Source organism: Perca fluviatilis, chromosome 11, assembly GCF_010015445.1.
Source record: "Perca fluviatilis chromosome 11, GENO_Pfluv_1.0, whole genome shotgun sequence".
NCBI lineage: Eukaryota > Metazoa > Chordata > Actinopteri > Perciformes > Percidae > Perca > Perca fluviatilis.
The window spans coordinates 18,609,174-18,625,656 of NC_053122.1; the positions used below are offsets into that span (position 1 = coordinate 18,609,174).

At 40.6% G+C, this 16,483-nt stretch overlaps 1 protein-coding gene across 7 annotated transcripts; it reads left to right on the forward strand.

The window, feature by feature from the left end:
- The first annotated feature begins 39 nt into the window (after positions 1-39).
- On the forward strand, positions 40-16,004 carry nadkb (NAD kinase b). Of its 7 annotated transcripts, XM_039815322.1 has the most exons (13): positions 290-455; positions 1,788-1,907; positions 5,624-5,911; positions 6,020-6,103; positions 6,679-6,808; positions 8,545-8,653; positions 9,283-9,368; positions 11,597-11,699; positions 11,869-12,047; positions 13,607-13,706; positions 13,824-13,981; positions 15,061-15,143; positions 15,243-15,402. In XM_039815322.1, exons 3-13 carry the CDS (start codon positions 5,625-5,627, stop codon positions 15,400-15,402), a joined length of 1,479 nt encoding a protein of 492 aa, XP_039671256.1. In that variant the 5' UTR covers positions 290-455; positions 1,788-1,907; position 5,624. The 7 variants fall into 7 exon arrangements, with proteins under 7 accessions (XP_039671254.1, XP_039671256.1, XP_039671253.1 ...); XM_039815320.1 differs by lacking the exons at positions 290-455; positions 1,788-1,907 and adding an exon at positions 40-283; XM_039815319.1 differs by lacking the exon at positions 1,788-1,907.
- Positions 16,005-16,483: the final 479 nt, after the last annotated feature.

Sequence of the window (16,483 nt, forward strand, 5' to 3'; positions counted from 1 at the left end):
CAGATAAACAGCGGTTTACTTTTTCTCCTTAGGAAGCAATAACAAATCGCGAATAATCATACAGCTCGCATCCGTGGACGTAATGTATTAATGTTTACTCCGTTTGCGTACGCGCTCTTCTTCGCCCTCCATTGTCTAGCACACACGAGCAGACGATGTGCAACAGCGCCCTCTGCGGTCACACTTCCTGATGGGTCACAGCTTACGGTGTAACACCGGTCCTGCGCCGAGATCAGACCGCAGTGAACCATGGATGTATTAAGAGAACAGTGAACCCATGGATGTGAGTGTGAACCCCGGTCCATTGGAAACATCACTTCCCCCTCGGTTATGTATTGTCAGCCTTTAGAGTTTGACGGCGCTGTCTGTCTTTAAATAACGTTACACTTTTTTGTAGCGTCTCGGTCCTTAATGAAGTTGTAGCGATACGAGCATGTTTGCTTCTTTCTGACACAGTAAGGCTTTGTTTTTTCTAGAGGTTAGCTCGTTTAGCTAGCTAGCTTATTGCTAGGTAACGTCTTTATATAGCTACTGTCTATGGGTAACGTCCGCTGTCAACAAGTCAACGGTTATCTGAGAGCCACTTCTAGCGGTTAGTCGGTTGATTTTGTTTAGACCGAGGAGAAGTTAGTTTAATGTTTGACATTCGTCGGGTTTCGCGGATGTTAACGTTACGTTCAATAGATACAATGTCAAACATCAAACTAACTTCACCCCGGTGTGAGTTAGCTGCTTATACGGGTGGTGTGTTAAAATACGCTTATCTTAGTAAAGCTTGGTTCAAGGTAAAATTGGTAATCAATACATTGAATTTTGTTTTACCTTAATTTGGTCGTGAATATAACGTTAATGCTCAAAAGAAAGTTCTACCTGTTAGACCTTGGCTTGATATAGCTAGCTAGCTAGCTAGCTAGGTTACGTCCGTGGTTTGATTCAACCCCCCCCCCCTATATTTCATTAGTTAGGCTAGCTAGATAGCTAGTTCAATTCATTTTTGACTGTGTTTTCTAGCAGACAGTGACGTTAGAAGAAAATCAATATAATCAGTTTGCTGTAGGACTGATACTAGCTAACGACTTTAGTGATTAAACCATCGATTATTTCTCCAGGTTTGATATTAACCCTATTGAACCCCATGAGACACACACTCTTATCCAGCTGTAGAGCCTCAACTATTAGTCGACTAATTGACAGAAAAATAAATCGGCAACTATTTTGTTAAGCGATTAACGTTAGTCGTTAAAGTAATTTTTCAGCAGTTTAAAATCCAAAAAATATTCAAAGATATCAAATATAGAAAAGTTGCAAATTCTCATGTAGAAGCTACAGATAGTTTGGTATTTTAGTGACCGAAAACAATTATTTGAAAGTAATAGTCACATGATTGTTTGTTTACTAGTTGGAAATAGACTACTCAAGTAATAGGCCAATTGATTCAGTTCTACTTAAGTTAGGGCTTATTTATAGTTTAGTTGACGATTAATTGTCATAAAAATAATTGCAATTAACGATTTAATTGTCTTTTTCTGTTAATTTTATGCCACAGAGTGGTGCGTTTGTGTTTGGCTTTGCAACTAGGCCTAAATCCATTCTTTTAATGTCAATGGATGCTCCTAGATATTATGCAAATGTTGGCAAAGGAGTGTCAATTCATCTTCAAATAGTTGGCTCAAACAATGTTTAACTTTTTGCTCTGCTGCACAGATTTATTTTAAATAGCTTGTTCTACAACTGTTGTATGGGCTAACCTAGTCTATCCTTCGCATTCCACTTCCCGGATTGCTCAGGTGCAGGAAATTCCGCCGCATGCTTTTATTTTCAGTTTCCTTCCGCTTTCTTTACGTTGGAATTTTTATTTCGGTGGACTTATGAGGACTATTGTTGACTGCTCCTCCGATCTCTGCAAGGTAAAAATGACACAGCTAGCTAGACTATCTGTCCAGTCAGAGTTTTCTTTCGCACAACACAATTGTGATTGGTTTAAAGGGGTGATAGAATGCAAAACTGATTTTACCCTGTCATAGTTGAATAACGACAGTTTGTTGGGTAAATCGGACATACATAGAAGCTCAAAATCCCATTGACACCCCTTTACTATGAAAATCTCATATTTTGAAACTGCCGCTGAAAACGGGCGAATCTCAACAAAGCTGGAAGCTTACGTAAGCATCCCAAGACCTGTAACCTTTGTCACGCCCATGGGTTTATTAAGAGAACGGTCACGCCCCAACATTTACGTAGGCTACACAACTGACCTGAGATCAGGTAGTCTTCTGAATCTAGGTTGCGCAGATCTCTGCTATTCCATTACAAAATTCACATCTGAAACTTTTTTATGCGAGAAATCAACTATGGGCCGTTTTACGAAAATTGATGGCTAATTGCAAATTTTGTCCGACTGTGTGTCGGAGTTCAGCGGCCGGTGCTGCCTGTGTTGTTGCCTCGCCGTCTGGCCTGCCTTCCTTCACAGACCCCGGCCTGCTGTGAGTTCGATTGAGCTCCGTCAGGGCTGGCAGCCCACAGGCACTCCATACCGACGCAAAGTCACCGTTTTGTGGGTTAATGGACTACGAACCGCCGCTGCCTGGACAGAGCTCCAGGGCCTGCAGCTCCCCTCTTCCTGCTAAATGCCCCGTGTGTGTGAGTGAGAGCGCGGTCAGCGAGCTTGTTACGCCAGCAATCTCTTACCACAGGTTCCAGTTAATCTTTTAATGTGTGTAATTATAATGTGTTGAGTTATTTAAACAAATGATCGGTGAAATAAACGCCTTTTGTCCGCGAGTCTCATTATTGAAGCCTGCGGCTGGATGGAGCTCTATCAATGAGAGCTAGCTAGCCTCCTCTTAGAATTCCTCTGAAATTCACAAAAATTTATAAAATTTAAATCGGACACCAATGTTAGCTTTATAAGACCTTGGGGTAGAGGTTATAAGTGGCGTGACGAAATTCAAACTGTAAATATACTCGAATTACGCCGAAAATGAAGCTTACTATCAGGTGATTTGTAGCTACACAGGTAGCTAGGATTGAAGGGACAGTTGCAGCTAACGAAACCCTTAATGTTCACAAATATTCATTAACTTGAAATCGGACACCGTTAGCTTTATAAGACCTTTAGGTAGATGTTGTATAAGTGGTGTGACGAAATTCAAACTATAAATATACTCGAATTACGCCGAAAATGAAGCTAACTATCCGTGATTTTTAGCTACCCATAGCTAGGATTGAAGGGACAGTCGCAGCTAACAAAACCCCTAGCTAGTGTTCACAAAAATGTATTAAATTGAAATCTGACACCATTGTTAGCTTTGTAAAACCTTGGGATAGCTGTGATATAAGTGCCGTGACGAAATTCAAACTGTAAATATAGCTACTATAGTTATGCCGAAAGTGTAGCTAGCTAGCAGCGATCTTTTCCCATTGTATTGAATTGGACATATAGCTAGCTAGCTGCTCCTCCTAACAAAACGCCTGACGTCCATAAAAATGCCTTACATTGAAAACGGACACAACGTTAGCTTTGTAAGACCTTGGGGTAGCTGTGATATAAGTGCCGTGACGAAATTCAAACTGTAAATATATTATAGTTATGCCGGCAGCTGGCCGCGGAGCCCCGTAGTGCAGTAATCCACAAAGGGTGACTTTGGTATGGAGCCCAGCAGGCTGCCGCTTTCTCGTCAGACTGTATGGAGCTCCTAAAGTCCGACACGTCTTACCAAATTTGCAATTGGCCATACATTTTTGTAAAACGGCCCATATTTGAGCTTTATATAGTTGATTTCTCGCATAAAAAAGTTTCAGAAGTGAATTTGGTAATGAAACATTGCAGTGTTTGGAATATGAGATTCTGTCGCTTCTCTAATGTGTGTGTATGGGGGATTTGCTCAACCAATCAGCGCGCGTCTCTAATGTGTGTGTATGGGGGATTCGCTCAACCAATCAGCGCGCGTCTCTGTGTGTGTATGGAGGATTCGCTCAACTAATCAGCGCGCAGCTCATCTAAATATTCATGACCATACCATATTTGGAAGAAAAGCTCTTGTTACAAATGGGGCCAAAACACAGGGATGCATAAGGGCCAGTAAAATATCAACCAGGCCATTTTCAGCCCAACCAATGTTACATACCCCATTAGGAGACCATAAGGAACAGTGTGAAATACCCTATATAATCATTCTATCACCTTTTAAAGAAATGCCATTAAACCAGAGCACGTTTTCCTACCATCACCGAATGCTATGTGGAGTAGCCAGACCCTCCTTCAGCGTGCTTTGGAGGAGGGTCTGGCAAAGCGAGACTAAGGCCGACCCAGTGTAATGGAAACGTGGTTCAAGACAGTTAATTAATATAGAAGGGGGCATGATTTAATTTTCAAAAGTTAATAAGCAACGGCAAACACAAAACCAGTATTAATGCAGGATTTACTCAGAGAGAAACTGAAACCTCTCCAGATCCCCAGAGCTGTATAACACATTGCTGTATAGGCGAGATTCCCCACTACATCATCTTGCTTTGTAAGCAACAAATACGGTCTCATATGTACAGCAGTACGATCTAGACAGCCAAGCTCTCTTTTTCAATGTTTTTTTTTTTTTTCTGACCTTGTGCTCACATGGACACCTTATTTACCCAGTGAATGGAAACGCACCTTATTTACTTTGTAATTTTTGCCGCATTTGTAAATTCCATTGTTTGTGGAATTGAACGATTATGCAAAATGATCTTGGTTAGCTGAAATAATTTTAATAATTACAATTAATTATCACTACAATTGCAATAATTGCAACAGGCCTAACTTAAAGTCCCATGGCATGACATTTTCACTTCATGAGGTTTTTTAACATTAATATGTGTTCCCCCAGCCTGCCTATGGTCCCCCAGTGGCTAGAAATGGCGATAGGTGTAAACCGAGCCCTGGGTATCCTGCTCTGCCTTTGAGAAAATGAAAGCTCAGATGGGCCGATCTGGAATCTTCTCCTTATGAGGTCATAAGGAGAAAGGTTACCTCTCCTTGCTCTCCTTTGCCTGCCCAGAGAATTTGGCCAACCCATGAGAGAGAGAGAGACATCATGGCTTTCAAACGAGCAAAGTGGCAGTTGGTCAAGGCCACACCCCCACCATCCACCTTGCCCCACCCTCTCTCCTCCTCAATAGATACAGACACAGAAATGGCACATACTAAGGAAAGCTCATTGTGGGACTATCTCTAGTGGTTGTAATTCTGCACCAAGGCTGAATTTCGGATAAGAGACTTCAGATACAGTATTACCTCAGTAAACATTTTCATAATGAGTTTATGGTCTCAATCGCTAGTTTTAAGTCTTCTGCAACACAGAATGATGTTCATTTTGTAAATTATGGTCTTGTTAAAGCAATAAAAAAGGCAATAAAGCAGGGGGTGTTTTAGGGCGTGGCTATGATGTGATTGCCAGTGAAAGTGTGTAACGTAACGTGGCTCCTCCCTCACTCTTCCCTCTTGTCTAAAATCGTCACATCCGCAACCAGGATGGCTGCGCCCGTAACAGCAAACTCGACGACTCATAGCAGATCTCCACACACCAATGGGTGACGTCACACATTGTCTGTCCATTAATATTAACAGTCTATGGTTGCATCCTTGCAGAATGGAGAACTCAAAGACCAGTCTGTCATCGGAGCCCCTGGGAGTGCAGGATATGGTGCGACCCTCAGCGCCCCCCGGTGAGCTGTCCGAGTCAGCCAGGCCCTCCAAACCCCGAGAGCACCCACCCAAGTCACCAAGGAGACGGCGTAAAGGGACGAGGTCGCAGCGACGGGGGGGTGATCATGAACAGCTGCACTGGGAAGTCGAGCGGCAGAGGTTGCCAGGCCAACACGAGCACTTGGAGCCCTCTGGCTCAACGAGCGACACAGCGGAAAGCTCTCCTAAGAGGTTTGCACTGCAGGTTGCCAGCTGGTCTGCCGTGCCACTGCCACAACTCTGTTGCCCAGGACATGCGGTGACAATGTCTTGACCTGTCCTCTTTTTACCTCCTCACAGGAGAGCCCACTTTCTACATGGACCTTATCCAGCCACTCACTTCGGACCCAAAGCCTGTATTCTTCCCAACCCAACTTCAGTCATGTAAGCATGAGGGTCGAATTTTGTGTGTACAAACTGGCGAATACTATTTACACTGAAGAACAGAACAGCGAAGCTTGTGTAACTGTGTGAGATAAGATAAAATGGGAATGCTGTGATTGGATGTTACATGAAATGGGATTGCTAACAGAACAGACCACAGATGCTTGTTATCACCTGGTCTCATGAGTGTTTCCTTGGACTTAATCTGGAAACAGACAGACGAAATTGTCTGCACAATGCCTGCGATCCGCCACGTAAAGGAGGGGACAGACAAACGGTAAAGAGGAGAAAAAAAGATTTTTTTTAATATTATGATGTTTGGAATTTGGACTTTACTCATACAGACATAACATCAAAGTTTCATACAAGTTAATGAATGACTATAGCTGTAGATCTACCTTTTACTTCACTCAGACGATGAGGTTGACATTATTTGAAACTTGTCCAGCAAGCTGAGTTAAAGTGGCAAGACGAAGTGATTTATGTAACCGTCAACTCTTTGGTCTGTTTCGCTACCTGTCAGGTACTGATGGTATGTTTGTTTACTCACTTGTGTGTGTGTTTCTGTGCCCCAGGCATATCCAGGACCCAGCCAGCCAGCGGCTCACCTGGAATAAACCACCTGTCAACGTGCTTGTCATCAGGAAAATCCGAGATGAAAGCCTCGTCGAGCCTTTCAAAGAGATCTGCAGGTTTCTAGTGGAGGTACAGGAGAATAGGATTTGATAAACTATATGTTTGTTATATATGTTTTAGGAGATTAATGTTTTGTAATGTTAATGTATGATTGAGGAGGCAGACTTTGATCTCTGAAAAATCACAGAATACAAATTCTTGAGACACTAAACTCATTCTTCGAAGAAAATTGTTTTGAAATGTTCTCAATCCCATAATAAGCAAACAGATGGTGGAGAGTTGTGGTTTCAGGGTATCTGTATGTCTTGAAAAGTCAGAAAAATCCTTCAATCCAGTTTTCTGCAAAAAGGAATTATAAATTCTTATTTTTTTGACAAAAGTCTTAAATATTTATAGAAAAATCTGTTGGTCTCCTAAGCCCCTCCCCCCACAAGGGAGAATGAATGGGTGTGCATGAGCAGTGATTGACACTCAGAAAAATTTAAATTGCATTCTTTGTGTTATTAAAAGATTTAAAAATGTCTTAAATCTAACCTATTTAGCTTGGTGAACTACAGAAAACTCTGGATTTGTGTTCAGATAAACTTTAATTTGATAAACTTGAATATTATTACTGCCATATTGTTTTACTGCATTAGGCTGTGTTCACATAGACTGCAGCCGTCGATAAGCGGTCCAGCAAAAACGCAATTCTTTCCGTTCATTTTGAATTCATTTTGCTGAAGAAAAGTTGAGACGGATTGAACTTGTGAAGAAACGCAACCCGTCATCACCCTGCGGTGGGCCAGTCACGTAACCAGCGATCAGACTTGGCAATCCGTTATCAGGAGTTGTAAGAGTCCTGTAAACAGGAAACATCGCTGTCTCTATAGCTGCCACAAGAAAGTTAAAAAAACTATGAGGATAAAAAAACGAATCGGAAGCGCTTAACTGCCCAGGAGTTTGTGTAAAGCACAAAGCACAGTCCCTCTGTCACTTTTCTCTCTCTCTTTCTCTGTGAAATGAAAGAGCTGTTTTCAAGTGCGGTTGGAAATGTCGAGATCCGTAAATAATCTGATGGAAAACAATACATGTGAAATATAAAGTCTGCTTGTGCTACATTGGGGGGTTAATGAACACAACATGACATCACACAAATTGGCCGTTTAAGTGACCCACTGGATCGCCTTTTTCTGGTCTGAATGGGCCCTACAACCCGGTACTCTAGTGACATATCAGCTGTTTCAAGATATGTCTGAGATATGAGATTTATTTCTGGGACCGACAAATTGTGTTTGTTGATAATAATTAAAAATGTTTAGTTTTTCATTCAAGTAATATGTATTAAAATACCTGTCAATCAGTTTGAGAGAAATACCAGGTTGCAATTTTGTGTTTAGTTTTATCAGTGGGGATATCAGATTATCAATTCAAATGATTTCAGTTACAGTTTTGTCCTCTGCTGCTAGTAAACTAACCCCATATTGCTGAAGAACGAGTGTACACTGAAACATTTGTGACACTGAAGAGCAGCGTCTAACTATAAGAATCCAGGAAATGAACCAGACATGGTGATGAAAGTTACAGTCTGGTCTCATGCAGTTACGACACCTTTTGGCCACGTGTTTCCAAAACAAGCTGTCCTTTGTGTAACAAGACTGTCAAAGAATCCCAGCGAACCCATGTATTTACATTCCATACAAACAGGGACCTATTAAACCCCACATGTTTGGCGTACGCTCAACTTCATTTCAGAAAGAGTACTTTTTGAGAGATGTCTGTGTTTGTTTTGGCTGCTGTCACTTAAGCGTGTCTTTGTGTATCAGGAGAAGCAGATGATGGTGTACGTGGAACGCCGGGTTGCAGATGATGCTACGCTGTCAAAGGACGAGGCGTTTGGCTCCATCCGCAATCAGCTCTGCACTTTCCGAGAGGGTGAGACTCAGCAATGAAACCACAAACGTTAATTCTGAACTAATGGCATACATTTGTCAAGTAATAATATCCTTTTCAGAAATAAAAGTATTAATACTGTGATGTAAAATATGCCCTTTAAAAATAGAAATTTCAGCTGTAAAATACTAAAACTAAAGGTACTCATTGCAACGACTTTATGTGGTATATAGATTTTGTGGTGTTTCCAAGTATAGAATCTTATTTTGCTAAATAACCAGTAACAAAAGCTGTCGAGATGAATCTAGTGTTCACTATGTCTCCCTGAGAATGGTATCAGTATTTTCTTTCCTGTACTCGAGTACAGTGTTTAACGTAAATGTTAATTTCTACCTCTGCAGCCAAAGTTTAGTTTAGATCCCATTTAATACTATAGAAAGTATTTTACTAAAGTATTTTATTGTCTTATGTTGTTGCTATTGGTCTGTTAGGTTAGCATATCAGTCTGGTTTAAATTTATTATGCATTACTGGTCATATATGTTGGCTGACATAAAAAAAAAATCCCATTCTTACATTCTTGAATAAAAATAAATTAAATATTATATTTGTATAATGGTGTTAAAATGAAAACAATATATTGAGTTTATCTGTGTTTTTGTCTGCCTGCAGGTTATGATGATATCTCTGACTGCATAGACCTGATCATCTGTCTGGGTGGAGATGGGACTCTGCTCTACGCCTCCTCTCTCTTCCAGGTTATCACACTTTTATTGGTTGATCACTTCAGACAAGCTGAACTCACCCTATCCCTTAAACAAAAAATATTTTTTTAGCTCTTTCGGTAGTGTGTGCGCGCCATCTAGGCTGAATCCTTGGCAGCGGCGCGGATTTGAATCTGACCCGCATCCCTTTGCTGTGTGACTTTCTCTCCCTCTCGCCTTCATGGTTTATCTGTACCACCTTTTTAAAAATGCATAAAAAGCCCCAAAAAATAAATATATATATATATATATATATATATATATAAAAAAAATATTAACTATACTACATACTGTATGTCTTAGTATTCATTCCCTTTAAATCAAATGAAAGAAAAAAAAATATTTCTTATATCTTGTCTTTTGGGACTTGCACTGTCAAATCTACAATCACAATAAAAAAAGGTTTTTCAAGTCAGGCATTTCTGTGAAACTAATTAAAATATTTGGGTTTTTAAAGTTGCTAAAAATTAAGCCAGTGCAGAAGTGCTAAAAACTGCAGTTCATCGAGACTGGCTACAAACTGTACGCTTCATTCGGCCCATCTCGGCTCCATCCACGCTCCACCTTTTTACCCATTTTTGGATTAGCCGACATCAGGCACTGCCAAGACAGCTAGAGCCACTGGGAGCCGCCCACTTTGGGCTTCATTTTGGCTCTTAAGAAACCTATTGGTGACGTCAAAGAGATATGTCCATATTTTATGTAGTGTTGGTATATTGGGTTACACTTTACTTGAAGTTATCTACATAAGAGTGACATGACACTGTCATGAACGTGTCAGAAACATTATAAACTAGTCATAAACATTTATGACATAACGCTTCTTTTAGTAAGTGTCATTCGTTTTTTGTCGTGACAAGTTAGGGTTAGGGTTCATGTGTCATGACTGTGTCATGTGTTCATGACAGTGTCATGTCACTGTTATGTAGATACCTTCAAGTAAAGTGTTACCGTATATTGTTGCCACTTTATGTCACATAATCCGATTGCTGAACAGCATTTGAAGATAAAAAAAACAAACTGGCATAACACGCTAAAATTCAAAACTGCATTTTTGTCTGCGATTCTAAAGTTAGAGGCTCGTATTTAAAGTGATGGTTCGGAGTAATTCACCCTAGGGTCCTTTGCACCATGACCTCGAGCCAAACACCCCCCCAGAAGCTTTTTTCACCTGGGTCTAACATTGGGAGAGTTAGCTAGAGTAGCGTTATCAGCTGAATGAAACTTAGGTGCGGGACCAAGGCCTTTGTATCTCGTAAGTTACCCCACTAATAATGCCGAAAGCGACAAGCGTTACAAACGTTGTACAAATAGGTAATGTACTCATAAAGCGATGGATTGGAAAGTTTGTAAATACACAGAAGTTTATGCGTAAATAACACGCCTGCTGGCTTCTGCTCTCTGCTGTTGTTGTTGCTGCTGTAAGAGTGCTTAGGGCCGTCTACAAATTACAACACCGAAAAGAGATGCAACAAAAATATTTATTAATTTAACTTTTTTTTTTTAAGTAAGTGCTGTAGTATAACTAGCAGGAGACAAGTAATAATTGAGGTAAGTTTGGAGACATTACCTTATTTAATCATTGAATTAATACATATTTTTGTTGTAACTCTTTTTGGTGTAGTAATTTGTAGACAGCCCTAAGCACTCGTCTAACTGCAGGTAGCAGCAGCAGCAGCAACAGAGAGTTGAAGAGAGCAGGCAAGTGTTCATAAACTTCTGGTGTACTTACAAACTTTCAAATCGCGTTTAAAAACCAATATTTGTACTACTTGTAGCACGTTTGGTATCATTTGTTTTAGGCAATGAAGGATATACTACACGATAACGGGTCCATTAGCCCTTCGCTAAGCTATTCAGCTGATAACCGACCCTAGCTAACTCTTTTCCGACCCAGGTGAAAAAAGCTTCTGGGGGGGTGTTTGGCTCGAGGTCATAGTGCAAAGGACCCTAGGGTGAATTACTCCGAACCATCACTTTAAGTATCCTGAATATTAAGTTTACTGTACAATTGCTCATAATAAGCAGTTTCGTGAATACATTTCTTTAAGACATACCAATTTTTAACAGATTACAAAAAAAGTATACTAATAAAATCTTTTAATTCCAAATGTATACAGATTGTGTCAGTATTGTGTTCTACATGGGTCATGATTCTGCTGTTCTGAGAGGGGTGAGAGTTAAACAGATTTTTACGTGCAGACTGTTTTTCTTTTCTGTAGGGCAGCGTCCCTCCGGTTATGGCGTTTCACCTCGGCTCTCTGGGTTTCTTGACGCCCTTCAAATTTGAGTCATACAAGACCGAAGTGGCCAAAGTGTTTGAAGGTAGAGAGAAGCTTTTCATGAAATATTAGTCTAATATATGTGAATGTAAACACTCATTCTCTCCTGAAGGGTCAAACTTCTTGACACAATCAGTACAATAAGTACAATATGTGTATGTGAATGCCACGGGGGTGCTTATGTTTGCACGTATGACTATGTGGGTTTTCAGGCAATGCAGCCATCACTCTGCGCAGTCGTCTTAAGGTGAAGGTGGTGAAGGACATGCTTCAGAGAACAGGCCAGGAGTCGTACAGCAGAGAGCCACAGCAGCTGCAGCAGGAACACAACGGACTCCTTCCTCATGGACACACCAACAGCGAGGCCGGCAAGGTCACCCTGCAGCTACAGGTGAGAACAAAGAGGCACAAGTATATTTGTTGAGAGGAGAGAGAGACCAGGTGCCTGGAAAGAAATACACAGGTATTGATGCAGATTGCAGCCCCCTTTTCACTACAGGAAGTTTTTCCAGGGGCCCAGGAACCGTGTGTGTGTGTGTGTGTGTGTGTGTGTGTGTGTGTGTGTGTGTGTGTGTGTGTGTGTGTGTGTGTGTGTGTGTGTGTGTGTGTGTGTGTGTGTGTGTGTGTGTGTGTGTGTGTGTGTGTGTGTGTGTGTGTGTGTGTGTGTGTGTGTGTTACTTGTTCATCCTGGGTGTGTTTGTCCGTTCGTACATGCGTACAAGCTCAGTGAGTGAGCCAGGTTGCCATGGCGACAGTCATAATAAATCTGCTGGGTGCAGATATGGGAGAAAAACAGTAGGATGTGTATGAAGTACTGTTGAGCCAGTTGCCATGGAGACCACGGCGTCAATAACGCAGTCAACCCCGAATGGATATTTAATGAGCTCTGACGCTCTCGGTCTGACACACTCTGTAAATAAACAACATGCCTCACTGCTGCAGACACACACACACACACACACACAGCTGCAGTTTGTCATTTTAAGTGCAGCTCTCCCTCTTTCCCGTCTCGTCGATAAAAGACAGTGATGGATCGTTCTGGTCTCTGAACTTGAGTTTGACCTCACATTACATCACTTCTGCTGCATCCAGCAGGATGTTTGCTCTGCGCTAAGCTCTGATGTCAGTACATCAGCCAGACATCACTGCTCAGCGCTGCAGTACTCTGAAGTGTGGAACATGATTTGTATGCTGCTTGTCTGCACACTGGCAATTTCTGTCTGCTTGTAATTTCCTCCTGTAATATGGGAATGTAATGCGCTGTAACTCTGTCTGTTGCGGGGTGATTTATTGTTTTTATTGAGTGCAGAGATTATATTTATTTTCATATTTACTGTCTCTAAAAAGACAATATTACATTGAAGACCGCCCCATTGTATAGAGCTTTTTCACATTATATAGCAAAGGCGCTGCGGTTATTTTGCCTTAACATCTTTGCCAGAGAGGGTGTATTGAAAGTTGTTTGCTTGTTTGTTAGCTGGATGTCTCTGGATGTCAGAATTTTTGTTGTGGATAGAGACACCATGTGGCCATTAATGAAGCACTTTACATTTGACACATTTTATTTTTTGTCAGCACTCCTATACTTTGCATCCAATCTTCGACATATTCGGTTAGAAACATTTAATTTTTTTTTATATGCCATCCCATTTTCCTGTTATTGCTTGCCAAATTCACATATATATTGGTCACAAACGCATCAAAACATGTATGGCATTGGGCCTATAGATGGCACTACAATAACAGGATTAATTTAAATGGTCACGAGTCAGATTTTTGCTTGTACAAATTCTTAATATTCCCAAAGAGGATTTAGTTTTTCTGCAAAATCAACATGGTCATATGTTTATCTATGTGTCACCATTTTGATACCGATTTAGAGTCCAATTGAAAGATTGTGCAGCGTCTGAGTGCCTTCTAATATTAGCTCTGGTCTGTGTGTGTTTTCAGGTGTTGAATGAGGTGGTGGTGGACCGAGGCCCATCCTCCTACCTGTCCAATGTGGACTTGTACCTCGATGGACGGCTCATCACCTCAGTGCAGGGAGACGGTAAGAGCAGTCATACTCTTCGTCCTGTCATGTAATGTCACTCTATTGTCTTAACTCGTAGATATGGTGAATTTATACTGTAAATGTGCTAATCCCCCCTTTCTCTCTGTCCTCCAGGTGTCATTGTGTCCACACCTACAGGCAGCACAGCATATGCAGCTGCAGCAGGAGCCTCCATGATCCACCCCAATGTACCCGCCATCATGGTCACACCCATCTGCCCCCACTCGCTCTCCTTCAGGCCCATCGTGGTCCCTGCTGGGGTGGAGCTAATGGTAAGAATAAAGGGGAAGGAGGCTGGACTGAGCTTGGTGCAAATTAGAGCCCGGCCGATATTAGGCATTTTCCAAACTATCGCTGTCGGCATTTATAATGGCCGATAAATGATTCTGATAAAGTAATATTTAAAAAATAAAATTAAATCGGACAAAACACCCTTCAACCATGTTATGAGTGTTGGCGTTGCATAGTTTGTCCACCAGAGGGCACTCTACAATGTCCCTGTTGGCAACACTCTTTGATTATTATTTTTTTTTTTTCCCTCGTTACTGTGTTTTTGTTCAAAGGAAATAAAATGTATAAAAATACAAACTTAAGATATCATATAAGTTTGTATTTTTATACATTTTATATATCAGAACTTTAATATATTTTGATGTTCCTCTGTTCTGTTGGAAATCTGTTTGTTACGCATATCTGGATTTTTTTTTTTTTTTTAAATATATATCGGCCAATATATCGGAATATCGGATTTTTAAATCACCAAATATTTGTGTCGATATCTGCCTAAAAAACCTTCATCGGTCGGGCTCTAGTGCAAATGTACTGTTTACAGATAGGTGACCAATAAAGGGAAAAACCAACAAAGTGTCTTAGTAAGGTGTTTGGGCCATCACGAGAGAAATTCTCTAATTTCTACTCGAAGGGTAATTTTTCTAAATCATAGTCCCTCATTTGTTGTTTTAACGATGGTGCTGTCTGACAGTTTACCAGTAAACTAATTGAAATCCTTAAAAAGCACTCCTGATTATCATTATTTGCCTCCTTGTCTTTTTTGTCATGATTGTGGTATGACGTTTCCATCAATCCCTGTCAATGTTTGACTGCCGCACAGTACCTTTGCTCTCACAGTGATGGTGTCATTCTGTACCTGGGCTAAGGACTTTTTTTCAGTTTACCAACAAATTTCCGTACTAAGGCAATTTATACCTTATATATTACCTAGACACTTTTTAGCCATGGCTCCATGGATGGCACTGTTGGTCTCTCTGGTTGGTGTGTCAGTCGGTCAGTGTGTATAACTCATAACTGTAGCTTGGAAACTGACTGACTGTCCTCTTTTCCCCTAAATCAGATCACCTTGTCCCCTGATGCCAGGAACACGGCCTGGGTGTCCTTTGATGGCAGGAAAAGACAGGAGATCCAGCATGGAGACTGGTAAAGTTCTTTTAACTGTCATTCTCAGTTGCTGTTTCAACATACAGATTATTTTTCCATTTTAGGATTCATTTGCATTCGCCTTTTCTCTACCAACAGCATCAAGATTACTACATCTTGTTACCCAGTGCCCTCTATCTGTTGCCATGACCTGGTGTATGACTGGTTTGAAAGCCTGGCTCAGTGTTTGCACTGGAACGTACGCAAGAGGCAAGAGCGGCTGGCGGACATCTCGGACTCGTCAGACACCGAAAACTGAATCAGCGGTTGCTTTTTCTGACCTACATTCAAGTCGACGCTTTCCACAGCAGCTGTGTGTGTGACAGTGAGGGGGATCAGAGTTGGCCAAATTACTGTTACGATAGTCCTTTGAATAGCATGTTTAATGAGCATATTGTGTATACAGTATTTTATGCATTTTAAAAAGCATCTCATTACATTCCAGTACAAACACAATCTGTCATTTAGGATTATAGGTAAGAAACACTAATAGATAAGAAAAAGGACTGTAAATGTAAATTTGTACATACAGGATTGAAGCATATATGTATATAATGTCATATGTATGTGATATTTATATAAATTGGAGCTTAAAAGACTTACAACTGAGTTTCTATTACTGTCAGCCAAAGACTACTATGTGTAATTGTTCTGTACAAAACGCATATTGTGCAATCCAAAGCCTACTTTCTTTACATTCTAGCAGTAACTGTTATGTCCAAGTTAAATTCTACAAGTCAGATTGCATGTTGTCGAACAAAACAAAATAGAATGAGTTGGAGAAACGTACACCAGTCATGTTGCTGTCATATACTGTCAATGTGAAAAAAGTAGATAAATAAAGATACAGACGCTCACTAACTTCTTTTCATCAGTCTGATCGTTGTGTGAAGCCAAACTTTCTGAGTCATCAGCTACAGCAAAACAGTCTTATTGGACAATATGAAAATAAACTGAGGTACTGACTTTTCAAAATATAATCTACAGGAATGGATGGGTGGGCTAATTCCTTAAAAAAGTTGTTTCAGTAACCTGGAATTACTTTAAAACATAAATTGTGAAGTTACTCTTATTTTATTACTCTTATTAGTTTTTTTTAATATAAACATTTTAAGATTGTTTCCGGACCTGTGGACATCCTGGTGTCTAACTACAGACGAGTCTATAACCTTGTTGACCTTGTGAGGGGCCATTTTCTTTATGATTTGATTATGACATACATACGATAACTTTTTGAATGACTCATAAATGACTTTTTATGACATGCTGTACTATAACATTATGAACATTTGTTAGTTTCAGGCTCTTTAAAATGAGGTTACTATGACTTTTTATAATGG

Bases quoted from the DNA above. Each gene is read 5' to 3' on its own strand.
- nadkb (XM_039815320.1), top strand. From the start codon at position 5,625: ATGGAGAACTCAAAGACCAGTCTGTCATCGGAGCCCCTGGGAGTGCAG. The intron at 6,809-8,544 runs GTACAGGAGAAT...TTTGTGTATCAG, and splicing joins TCTGCAGGTTTCTAGTGGAG to GAGAAGCAGATGATGGTGTA. The intron at 15,144-15,242 runs GTAAAGTTCTTT...CTCTACCAACAG, and splicing joins GAGATCCAGCATGGAGACTG to CATCAAGATTACTACATCTT.